At 35.1% G+C, this 12835-nt stretch overlaps 2 protein-coding genes across 2 annotated transcripts in view; one reads left to right on the top strand and one right to left on the bottom strand.

The window, feature by feature from the left end:
• The window catches only part of IMMP2L (inner mitochondrial membrane peptidase subunit 2), a 912540-nt gene that overhangs the window by 436046 nt on the left and 463659 nt on the right, over nt 1-12835 (top strand). The gene's annotated exons all lie outside the window — the stretch shown is intronic.
• Nucleotides 2146-4905, bottom strand: LRRN3 (leucine rich repeat neuronal 3). The gene has a single exon (XM_082846684.1). It carries the CDS (start codon nt 4366-4368, stop codon nt 2242-2244), a length of 2127 nt encoding a protein of 708 aa, XP_082702810.1. The 5' UTR covers nt 4369-4905; the 3' UTR covers nt 2146-2241.

The following is a 12835-nucleotide window of genomic DNA, read 5'->3' as shown; positions in this document are numbered from 1 at the left end:
GTTAGGTATCTATTCCGAGTACTTATTTACTGCAATTTCTCTAAGAAGAATTTAGCTTGAAATGGATTCTCAGCTTTACCATATGTTTGATATAGTTCTTCATGAAAATAGAAACATACAAGAAATCTGAGTAAGTTCTTGCTGACCTATACAATACCTGCATCCTAATAGGTCATATTTCAGCTCCTATATTTTTGATAAATAGCCCAGCTCTTTTAAAAAGCTCTGTCCGTGGTGCTGAAACCTCTTGTGATGTATGAGCATGTCTTACTGATAAGTTCTAATGTCAGCCTCTCTGTGATAGTGATTCATCAGGTTGTAAAATTTGTGTTAGGGAAACACATTTAATTAGCAACTTTCATATTTTGGTTGTGTTAAAATTAACACAGTTGTCCTTTCGTTTTAAAGAGTTCATAACAATTACTTTCCACCATTGTCAAAAACAGCTAATACTTAATTAGAAACTGTCAGTGCTATCACAAAAGCAAATGTCTAGTATTAACAAATAAACTGATATGATTTCAGTGGTAGAAATGTTTACAGGCCAGTGACATGTTGATGATATGCAGAAAGCTATGGTAAGAAAACTTAAACACTTGATTATGAACAGATTAAGTAGCAGTTATAATGGAAGACTTGTAGCTTTGTAGAGATAAGCAATTTGCCTATAAAAAGTAAGGCTTATTACCTTCTGTAAATTTTTTTTTTAGTGTTTCAGGATGTTTTCTTTGTACACAAATACATTGGTTTTGTAGGACTATGGGTTTTTGTTTGTAAATATGACTAAAGCCCTAAAAATCTTGGTTGTTTTTTCCAGGTAAACTTCTTGTATTTTCTGTATAAGACTCTAAAATAATTAGTAATGTTATTAGCACTTCAATTCAGTGATTCTCAATTTTTCTAAGCTGTGTTATTTAGGTGCCTTACAGTCATGGAAAACTGCACTTAATTTTTTAGTCTCAGAAGCTTTTCATGAGCAAAACTGTCCTCTTAAATTTCTGTTGAACTCTGGAACTTCTTCCACTATGAATTCAGTATATCTTACAATAAAATTTAAAAATCCTAGTCTCCTAAAGTTCTAAAATCCATTGTTATCCTGGGGAAAAGAACCATCCGCTTTGATCATAACTGTCTTTAACTCAGTACCGACTAGGTTAGTTGCTATACAAGTATATAAACCTCCTTCTTTGGGGGTCATGTAGAACATGTTTCCTTGCTGTATTTGCAACATAGAAGATTATTAGATTGTTTGCTTGTTATTGCGGTGAAGCTCATTAAGTGTTTACAATCACAGCAAGATTTGAAAATTACACCTAGATCATAAGTCCTACTGAAATTTGGCAATATTTTCTGCAAAGCAAGCAGCCTAATGTTGAGCTACTACCAATTATTAAAATAAGACTTTCATTTCCTTAGATATTGGATTTATATTGTATGAACTTAATAATTAAATCCACTCCAAAAGCTGCTTGTTAAGAAAAGAAAATCTATAAGTGAATACATAATTTCCAAGAGGATTTGTTTCTGTCGATAAAGGGTTAAGTACAATGTTATTTTCTTTCAATATTGATAAAGTGCCTTCTAAAATCCATTTTTGTGCATTATAAAAATGTAGTTACATCGCCCAGTAAAAGTGTCTTACTCTTAGCATTCCAAATTTCATTATAGAAAAACACTTTTTGAAAACATTGTCATTTAAATGATATCTGGTCAAATGATATTTCCCAGAAGTTATTCTTTATTTAGAAACAAAAACAAGACAAAAGCAATTGATTTTAATCCAAAATGTATTTTTCCTTATAAAAGAGGTCCACATATTCACTGTGTCTACTCTACAGAATTTGTCCATTTTATTACACCACGTGTCAATTCAAGTTTATCTGGTCACTGCAAAAACTCGTGGCTAACATGTGTAATACAACACAGGAGGAGGTATTGCTCAGTTCAACTACTCTTATATACTTAAAAAAAATACAGAAATGTTTTTGTCCACTTTAACTGTAGTCCAGACATAAAAGTTACATGAAAGTTCTAGAAAATGGAATTGTTTTATTTGGTTGCCACAGTACCCTTCGAAGCCAGTTAATTAAAATGCTGAACTTGTACATATGTCCATTGGTCAGGAGCAGCATTGGTGAAGCTTAAACTTCCTTCTACAAAGTATTATTTCTCTGCCTTTTTTTTTTTTAAAGTACAACCACAGTTTTGAGTTTTCTTTGAAGTAGATTTAGTTAGTTGTTTTTAGGACATGTTTGTTGGCACACCTATAACAGTTGCTTTTACTTCCAATGCTGTACCTTTTTCTTTGCCTGCTTCCCAGAGGTTGATCAGAGGAGGATAAAGCTCACTGAATGCAAAGGTTGGTTTCTGTAAGTAATTTCTCACATAGTTATGTCCACCATCACAGTTCATTTCTTGAGAGAGGCAGCTGAAAAGACATATCATACCAATAATCCCCAGAAAACCTCCAAGGTAGGCCATAAATGTTGTGGTGTTACTCTTATCATACTCTTTTCGATCAGGGTGCAAACCTTTTGTGGTGACATTTACACATTGTTTTCTGCTTTTTTGATAGATGGTGGGGATATCAATACAAATCTTATACTCAGTTGATGGGTTCAGATGAGTAAGATTATATACCTTGACATCAGACGGTATTCGAGCACTTTGGGCAGCATGGGAATTTTGAGTCTTGACAAAGGCTGTCCACTTAACACTGGATTTGAGAATTTTAGAACTTGCTTTCCAAGACACCAGAACTGAGTTGGCCTGAACATCTTTTATTTTAATATTCAAGGATCCATTGTTATCCTGGGGAAAAGAGCCATCCACTTTGATCATAATAGACTTCAAGTCAGCACCAACCAGGTTAGTTGCTATACAGGTATATAAACCCCCTTCTGTTGGGGAGATGCCACTTATATCTAGTGTGCCTTCAGAATGGACATAGAACTTGTCTGTCAGAGTATTAGGCAAGAGTTTTTTACCAGAAGGTATGATCCAGGAGATTTCAGGCTGTGGCTCTGCAGTAGCTCTGCAGTGTAAGGAAACATAGCTCCCAGTTTCTAAATCCAGATTAGAAGGAAAACTCTCTGGAGCTATAAGAGGGAGACAGATTTCCATCATTTCCCTGAAATGCACCTGCCGAACATTCTGGCCTTGGAATTCAGGTGGGTCCACGCAAAACAGTGAATCTGGCTCCATAAATCGAATGTTGGTTTTGTTCATATTAATCCAACGGATGACACAATCACACCTGATGGGATTGCTGTGTATGCTGATTTCCTTGAGGTTTGGCAGAGACTCAATGGTACTGCGGTACAGGGCACTAAGGGCATTGCTGTTAAGCATGAGTGATTCCAGCTTGGGTAGTCTGAAAAATGCATTTGGGTGAATGTAAGACAACCTGGGGTTGTTAGTAGCTTCTATTTTTCTTAAATCTGGCAGATTATCCACAGCAAGACTGTCGATGGAAATCAGCTCAGGCATATTGTTTATCCCCAATTCTTTTAAATGTAGCATATTGCTAAAATCACCCCTCCGTATTCTATTAATGGGATTTTTATTTAGATCCAAAAATTTGAGGTTTACCACTTTTTGAAGAGCAACATGGGGCACTTTAATAAGCCTGTTGTCATAAAAAGAGATGCTTTCTAAGTTTTCAAGTCCAACCAAGGCATTATCTGGTATTTCCGTGAGATTTATACCAGCTATAACCAGGCTGCGAAGATTGATAAGAGGCTTAAAGTTCATGTCTTTGATTCTGATGATTGGATTTTCCCCGATCATCAGAATCTCCAGATTGGGAAGAGCCTCAAACCACTTACTGTTGATCATCTGCAATCTATTTGAATTGAGATGAAGTCGAAGAAGATTATGTAGGCCAATAAAGGCTCCAGGTGAAATTGTAGAAAGCAAGTTGTGATTAATATAGAGTTCTTGTAAGTTACTAAGTCCAGACAGACATTTTTCAGGCAGCTCAGTAAGTTTGTTTTCCTCTAGGTACACAGAAAGAAGCTGAGGCATCTTTTTTACATTAATATTGGTAACTGAAGATAAATTGTTTTGAGATAAGTCCAGGCCAGTAAGATTTACTGGAAAGTCTATGGAGTATTCAATTTTTGCAATATTGTTAGTCTGTAGGAGCAGAATCTGTGTGTCAGCAGGCAATCTGGCTGGGAAATTTGAAAGACCTAAATCATTACAATCCACTGTAGATGCTTCCATATAAATGGATCTAGGTGTAAACCAGGGCCGGATTTCACATGTACATAATCGTGGGCAATCTGCTTTTTTATCTACAGCTTGTACTAGTGTAGTGATAGCTAGGCCAAGTAGCACATGAATTTGGAGTGGCAGGTCCTTCATCTTAGCTTTCTTCTTCAGAGATTTAATGGGTCCTTAAGGATTCCACGGTCACTGCTAGTAAGATCAGTAAGAGCTGATAGATAAGGAAAATAGTTGCTTTTGTCAAATGATGAATGCCATAGAACTGCAAATATTTTCTTCATGGAAAAACGTGCCAGTGCCACAATTGCATTGTCCAGAAATGTCATGCATATTGAAGAAAAGGTTCCTATCTCCTTTATGTTAGAATATTGATATACTTTTTGAAGATGGAGTATGTATAGATGGTCAGAGGAAATTAAGCAATTCATTTATTTAAGAGTGTAATATTCAAATCCCATGCTTGTTCAGTACTTGCAGGAATAGCAGCATGATGCTAACTATAATAAAATAAAATATAAAAGAAAAAAGAGAAAAATAATTAGTCCAAAGGGAAAAAAACACAATATCCATTAACTGATTATGATTATCTTATATATAATATTCTTAGTTTACAGTTAATTCAGTATGTTTTGATGACTTTATCCTTGTTATGACTGTCCTTAATAGTTATTGGCCCAGACATTGGATAGGCTGGATTTTTTTTTTTTTATTGGAGTATAGTTGATTTACAATGTTGTATTAGTTTCAGGTGTGTACATCAAAGTGAATCAGTTATACATATACATATATACACTCTTTTTCCATATAGGCCATTACAGAGTATTGAGTAGACTAGCCTGTGTTTTATAGTAGGTCTTTATCAGTTATCTATTTTATATACAGTATATGTCAATCCCAATCTCCCAACTTATCCCTCCCCTCCTTTCCCCTCCGGTAACCATAGATTTGTTTTCTACATCTGTGACTCTATTTCTGTTTTGTAAATAAGTTCATTTGCACCATTTTTTTAGATCCACATATAAGCAATATACTTGTCTTTCTCTGTCTCATTTACTTTACTCAGTATGACAATCTCTAAGTCCATCCATATTGCTGCAAATGGCATTATTTTGTTCTTTTTTATGGCTGTGAAAGTGGATCTTTAGAAGACTGAAGTTGCATTAAACGTAAAAATTATTCTGCCAGAATTTGTCTTTGTTTTCAGATATTTGCTTGTTTATAGCCTGTAATTTATTATTTGTCGTTCTCTTTGACAATTAGTTATAAGGGAAAAAAAAGAAAACTTTCAGTGATGACTTTTTAATTTTCTCTTAGAGAGGCAAAATTAAAAGTTTATAAATAAATAATACGTTCAGTTACAATCAAATGAGTTAGCCTGTGGTTCCTCAGGTTCCCAGGAGATGACATTAAGAAATAAAATTATAAAATGAACTAGAAATTGGGGAATTTCGCTGAATTTTTCATTTTAATTCGTACTTCTCTCCATAGTCTCCTTTGTATAAAGTGACTTGAATTTTGCAGCATTTGGAAAAGGTAGTCTAACTTGCTGTAGATGTACCTGTATATTGTCATACTTGACTGAAATTCAGATTAATGTTAGACTGTTTTATTTTTCCCTGAAAATAACTTACATTCCATTAGTTACTAACAATGAAAAAGTAACTTTGATTACATCACTAATACAGACACTTAGATGTACCTTCTTTTAAATGGTTACTGATGTCTTTATCATAACAATAAGCAATCTGAAACCAAGTTGCAATTTTGATATGTGCTGTATTGTAAAACACCACATTACTTTTACATGTACACTCCATCCGTTGGACTGCCCGTGAGCTCTCCCCGCAAGTGTGCAGGACAGCTGGAGCATGGCTGGACTGTTCATTCTGAGACTTTTTGCCTACCAGCAGTAATGGTCTGCTGAATAATCAGTCTGTGAATACTGTTCTTTTCTTTCATCTCTGCCAATATTGACATTTATAATGGCATTGTTGAGTGACTCTAAGGTAGGTACTTCAGTGACAGAGATCAATGTATTTGGAGATATGGTCTCTACAGAGAGATAAAACACTTTCTTTTCAATTTAAAACATTCTTTGGTTTTCAAAATTTTTGGAATATTTATAGTTCAAAGTCACACCTAATTCTCCTCTTATCCTTTAAGAGATGTGATAAAACTGGATCATGAAGTTCAGATAACTCCTAAGTTATCTTGAATTAAGTGTCTTTGCTTTTTATGTTTGTTTTGTTACTTCACCTATTTGTTGATCAAAATTCCTTTTTTAAATACTGTTCACCTATTACTCTTAATCTGTTTTAAGTAAGCTCTAAGCCCCTTGAGGAAAGAATTTAATACAACTGCTTCTTCCCTGAAGATGTTTTATAAATCCTTAACCCTACACAATCTGGGGTCCCTCCTCTTTTTCTCTGTGTTTCTTGTCATTTTCTGCCATTCTTCTATATGCAGCCTTCTCTCTGCCAGTAGAACTGTGGGTGCCTCACCCTTTTCTCTCTGCCTGGATTGCCTGTTTCTTTGTTTTACATTAATTATTGCTGTTTTATCAACCCTCAGTTCAAGCATCACCTCTCTGTGAAGCCTTCCATATAACCCCTCCCCGCAGTTGTACTTTAGCTGCCCTCTGAGGTCGTTCAGTGGCCCCAGCACACACCTCTGTCAGAATATTTAGTTGGTTCTCTGCCCCACCAGACACTCACTTCCTTGAGAGCCTGAGGCCTGCCAGCTCCTGGGCATGGTAATTAGAACATAGTAGATGCTCAAGAAATGTTTTCAGTGAACTGATAAATGAATTATATTACTTAATAAATGGACATATTCATGTTTGCTACATACAATTTAAGCAATTCGGTTTGTTTGATTTCCTAATTTCAGTATTCAACTGGTTTAACTTGGGTAAATCTATTAGTTACACAGCATGTGTGTTACCTTTATTACTAAAATCCAAAGATTAAATTTGAGTGTCATACAAAGGAACTAGACTTTTAAGTCAATCTAATATTATATCTTAGTTTATTCCTCAATTTATCCAGTCAACATTTAATGAACACCTTTTGTGTGCCAGTTATTGGGTTAATAGTTGGAGGATAAAAAGATGACTTAAATATGGTCTCTTCCCTTCATAAGTTTTCAGTCTTTCTGGGGAGACACAGGTAAACAGATGGTTACAATTCAGTGTTAGTGATGAAATGGGAGCACATAGGAGAGGCATCTGGATAAAACTTAAAATAGAAATCTATTGCCTCTTTATTCTCAAAATGAAGAAAAAAACCTAGGTACAAAGTATAAATTTCTGCATGTTGCCATAAATCACTCGGTTGAGAACTGAGCAATCATAATTTCTGCCAAATAACCAGTTATATCCACCTTCTCTGGCAGAGCAAAAAGACTCCTATATTCTCCTTTATGTTAACTAGAGGATTAGAAATGTTCAAGGTGAAACGTTCTTTTTGGGGGGATGTTAACCTAATACCACTTTTTGTTTTAAAATTTTTGTATTTTCTTAAATTTATATTTATGTTTAATTAGAAACTCTATTCTGACCTCATTTCATCATTTTGCAATAGCCATATGCCAGAAACAACCCTATTTGAACTATATTTATTCTGCAAGCTTTTGAAAATAAGGAGAGTTCTTAAAGTGGTGAACAAATTCAAATTTTATTTCTCCAGGTCTGTAGGAAGAAATTATCAGTATGGAAGTACAACAGAGGATATGTAAATTTTGCCTTTATTGTAATATTGATTTTTTTCTCATGTTTTTGAAAATAATTATGATACTTTCACTATTGGATTATTTGGCATGGATTGTTTGCAGGATAGTAAGGCAGTAATAATATCTTACATCTTAGAGCTTTGTGGTTTTCCAAGCCCTTTGTTATTCATTATTTTATGTTAATAATGGCCTTGAAACAGATTGGAGAGGGATTTTAACCACTATTATTTATTTGTTTGTTTGTTTGTTTGTAAGGATATTGACACCTATCTGCCTGAAATCACACAGCTAATAATTGATGAGGTGGGATTAGAACCCAGGTTTTATCCTTAGGCTTGCATCCATATGTAGAGTTGCTATGAAATTATTTTAACAGAAGGTAATGTAGTGATGTTTTTCTTAGGAAGGGCTGGCATTACCTTTGACTTCAGCTTTTCAAATTTAGAAAATTAATTTTATCAATCTACTAATAGTGACCAGGGTATGATTCACACTAACCAAACTCACAAGGAACAGAACCCAAATGCCAATACATTACAATGAGAAATATGACTGTCAAGAGAGTACAAATACTTGAATCTGCTGGTCAGTGCTTTTGCTCCATTTAAAAAATCTACTTGGAAATACAAATTATGAATATGCAATTTGTTTATAATTATAGAGTCAGGTACAGGGAAGTTAGGTTAGACTTCTTAATTATCATCATCATCAGAAATGATAGCCTGACATACCTGCTTTAGTAAAGAGCATATCATTGCCAGAAACTGGACCTCTTGAGTCTCATGGCCCTTAGCATGACCTCAGCCCCCAAACATCTATGCTGGGAAGCTTTTCCTGGATTCATTCTTGGTCACCTCTCATCTACGTCATGATAATCATTTGTTTACACTTCTTTTTTCCCTTACTGGCCATAAAATTATTAGTAGATTATTACTAGACATTAGATTATTAGACTGTTTCCTTACTAGATATAAGATTATTAGATTATTATTTTCCTACTAGATTTTTTTTTTTTTTTTTTTTTTTTTTTTGCGGTACGCGGGCCTCTCACTACTGTGGCCTCTCCCGTTGTGGAGCACACGCTCCGGACGCGCAGGCTCAGCGGCCATGGCTCACGGGCCCAGCCGCTCCGCGGCATGTGGGATCTTCCCGGACCGGGGCACGAACCCGCGTCCCCTGCATCGGCAGGCGGACTCGCAACCACTGCGCCACCAGGGAAGCCCCCTACTAGATTTTGAGATTATTATTATTATTAGGAACTGTGTTCAGCTTACTTTTGATTATATTAGTACATTTGATCGGTTGATTAGTACCTAGGCCAGTATATAGGTCATTAAACAAATGTTTGCTACATGCTAACTCACAATTGTGTCTTTCTATAATTTGTGTTGGATGATAGAATATGGAATAATGATTAAAATGACTGTTGCCCTTCTTAAGTAACTTAAAATAAACAACATAGAAAAAAAATAAAGAGAAAAAGGTATGCTCCCAGTTTTTTTACAGAATATTTTTCTTATTGTTTGGTGGTTAGAGAGTAGAAATAGGGGACTTCCCTGGTGGCTCAGTGGTTAAGAATCCGCCTGCCAATGCAGGGGACACAGGTTCGAGCCCTGGTTTGGGAAGATCCCACATGACGCGGAGTCACTAAGCCCATGTGCCACAACTACTGAGTCTGCGCTCTAGTGACTGTGAGCCACGGCTACTGAAGCCCACGTGCCTGGAGCCTGTGCTCCACAACAAGAGAAGCCACCGCAATCAGAAGCCTGTGCACTGCAACAAAGAGTAGCCCCTGCTCGCCTCAACTAGGGAAAGCCTGTGTGCAGCAACAAAGACCCAACACAGCCAAAAATAAATAAATAAAATAAAAATTTATATAAAAAAAAAGAAAGTGGAAATAACACAGGTATACTGCCAACTTTCCACTGGCAAAACAGAAAGTGGTTCACTTTACCAGCACCAATTTAAAAACATAGCTGTTCTTTAGGTACACTTTAGCTTTATCAGTGAGAAAATGGTTTCTGCTGGTGGCTATTTTGAGATTTGGGCTAGATAACAGTGATAATGGTGATGTTGATTTTAGAAGGAGATATTGTCATTTGTTTTTTTATGTGCATTGGTGTAAAATATTTTAAAATAAACTAATTATGTCATTAAAAAATAGATGGGCCAGCTGAATTCCATTTTCACTTTTTGAGAATTTTAATGCATGTGCCCTAAACCCTCTCACTTCTATCCTCCCTCATCTTTCCCTCTTCTACTTTTACTTTTTGAATATAATGGAAAAAATAAACTCTCTGAAAAATGTTTTCAAACTTAGAAAATTTGTATTATGTAATTATTGATATACTTACATAATTTCCCATACTCCATCAATTTGCTGGGATTATTTTTTCTTCTAAAGAGTAGGAAAATTATACTTCAAAAAGTCAGTATTTCAACTTAGGTTTTGAAGGTTTTAGGACTGTTGCCTTGATAGATGATCTGGAGTCTAGCATTGGGACTGGGACATAATAAGTCTTCAAATAAATATTATATTATGGATGGATGGGTAATAAGTCTTCAAATAAATATTATATTATGGATGGATGGGTGGATGGATGGATGTAAAATAGATAACATGTAGATAAAATATTTTGCTTCTCTTTAAAATAAATTAAGCCATATACAAGTAAATCTTAATAGTGGATGAATTTTCATTAAATGATTTCTTGTTGTTAGGGTACACATTCATATATGTAGTCATATGTAGGAGCTAAGGACCAACTCATAATTAACTATTGTTCTTTTCAGTTGTTTTTTCATCTAAAACTAGTTTATAAGGTTATTTTTTGTACCTTCTTTTAGTTTTTTTTTAAATTTTATTTATTTATTTATTTTTGGCTGCATTGGGTCTTCGTTGCCATGCGTGGGCTTTCTCTAGTTGCCTTGAGCGGAGCTACTCTTCGTTATAGCGTGCAGGCTTCTCATTGCAATGGCTTCTCTTGTTGCAGAGCACAGGCTCTAGGCATGTGGGCTTCAGTAGTTGTGGCATGCGGGCTCAGTAGCTATGGCTCGTGGGCTCTAGAGCACAGGCTCAGTAGCTGTGGCACATGAGCTTAGTTGCTCCATGGCATGTGGGATCTTCCCAGACCAGGGCTCGAATCTGTGTCCCCTGCCTTGGCAGGTGGATTCTTAACCACTGCACTACCAGGGAAGTCCCCTTTCTTTTAGTTTTAAAGGCAACAGAATCATATATTAAAGCAAAGTAAGGTATAATTGAATATTATACAAGTTCAAAAGACAATGTTAATGAAATGTCACCAGGAATGAAAACTGACATATCAATGAAATGTATTATATAAAGGTTCTTTTAAATGACTTGCATGAATGACTCATACAGTCCAAAATCAACCCTTAGGTAGAGCTTATCATCTATCTAGTTTTTCATTTATTCTTCCCTTTGATCTGTCAATAAATATTTGCTGAGGGCCTACTGCATCAGTCACTGTGCTTGCATTTCTAATCTTTACATTTTATAAGATTTTTAAGAATTGAAAGATTAAAAATGGTTTTTCTTTGACAAAGAATAATTGGCAGTGAACTTAAGGCCCTTTTTCTGGGGGCGTGGGTGGTAAATTCAAAGACCTTTTTTTTTTAAATTTAGAAAGCATTTTAAGATGTGGAATTTTCCTAATACATATGTCCTTTTGTGCTTTCTAAATTTTTCTCACGGTGTCTTTAATTTTTTTGTTGGCTTCCCCACGTAGATTTTGCCTAAGGGAGAGTCAAAGATCTAAAGTGTTTTCTGTGTTTTAAATTAAACAAGTAATATATGTATAATTAGACTCTGACCAGCAGCATGAAACCTCCCAGTTCAGGCCATTAAATGAAAACAATTTTAAGAGTCTCATATCTTATGATATTTTTTAATACCTGTGGACACTCGTAACTTTAGATTTCTTTAAATAAAAATAGAAATTATTTCTAGATATAATTATGTATGCGACTTTTGAGAGCAAAAGCTACTTTTTTCTTGGTAAAAAGATCTTAATTCTTTAGCTTATTCTGTTTTTCTACATTTATGAAACATTGACCAGACACCTCCTTTTTGGCAGGCACTGTTGTAGCTACTGCAAAGTCAACAATAAATAAGGTGAACTATCTGCTCACCACGTTCTGAGTTACTGAAGGAGAAAATAGGATGAGAGGATGATGCACAGTAGAGTTGACTTGTTGTAATAGTAGTATGTGTACTACTCTATGGATGCACAAAGGAAGAGGCTTAGTTCTGTCCATCCAACGGAAGTAACCTGAATGTTCTGTGTTCTTTTATGATGCTTATAAAAAATCAACTGAAGTAGTGGGGAAACACATGGGTAAGAAAATGTAAAATCCTGAAATTCACCTTTCAGGTGAATTTTTACAATCCTAAAGCTTAAGAACAAAGTGTGGCTTCTTCTCCGTATCTCATTATGTGTATTATAAAGACTACAGAGTCTGAAGAAGAGAAACATTTGGATGCTTAAGATAAAAAATTGTTCAAGATAGGAGGTTGCTATGGCTACATTAAAGCCCAGTTTTTCCTTTTCTTCTATAGCAAATTGCTAGCTAAGTACATTTGTATAAAGTACTTAAATTCTATTCTCCCATTATCTGACTTTATATTCCTTTGTTGTAAGACTCAGTCTTTCTTCAATTCTAATTGAAGGTTCCATATCCCAAAGGTATTGTTACATTATTCTAAATGCATCCCTATAAAAGGCTATTCTTTTTTCCTTGAGAAATATTTATTTTCCAGTTTTTCAGAATTAACTGTTTAAATATCTGTGTCAACTTTCAGGGAGTGGATAATGATGACTAGAGTAGTTTAATGGATATTATCTTAGAATATTTA

This window comes from Leucopleurus acutus, assembly GCF_964270905.1.
Source record: "Leucopleurus acutus genome assembly, chromosome: 9".
Classification (NCBI taxonomy): Eukaryota; Metazoa; Chordata; class Mammalia; order Artiodactyla; family Delphinidae; genus Leucopleurus; species Leucopleurus acutus.
The sequence above is the reverse complement of the archived record's forward strand: the minus strand, read 5'-3'. Positions and strand labels throughout refer to the sequence as shown.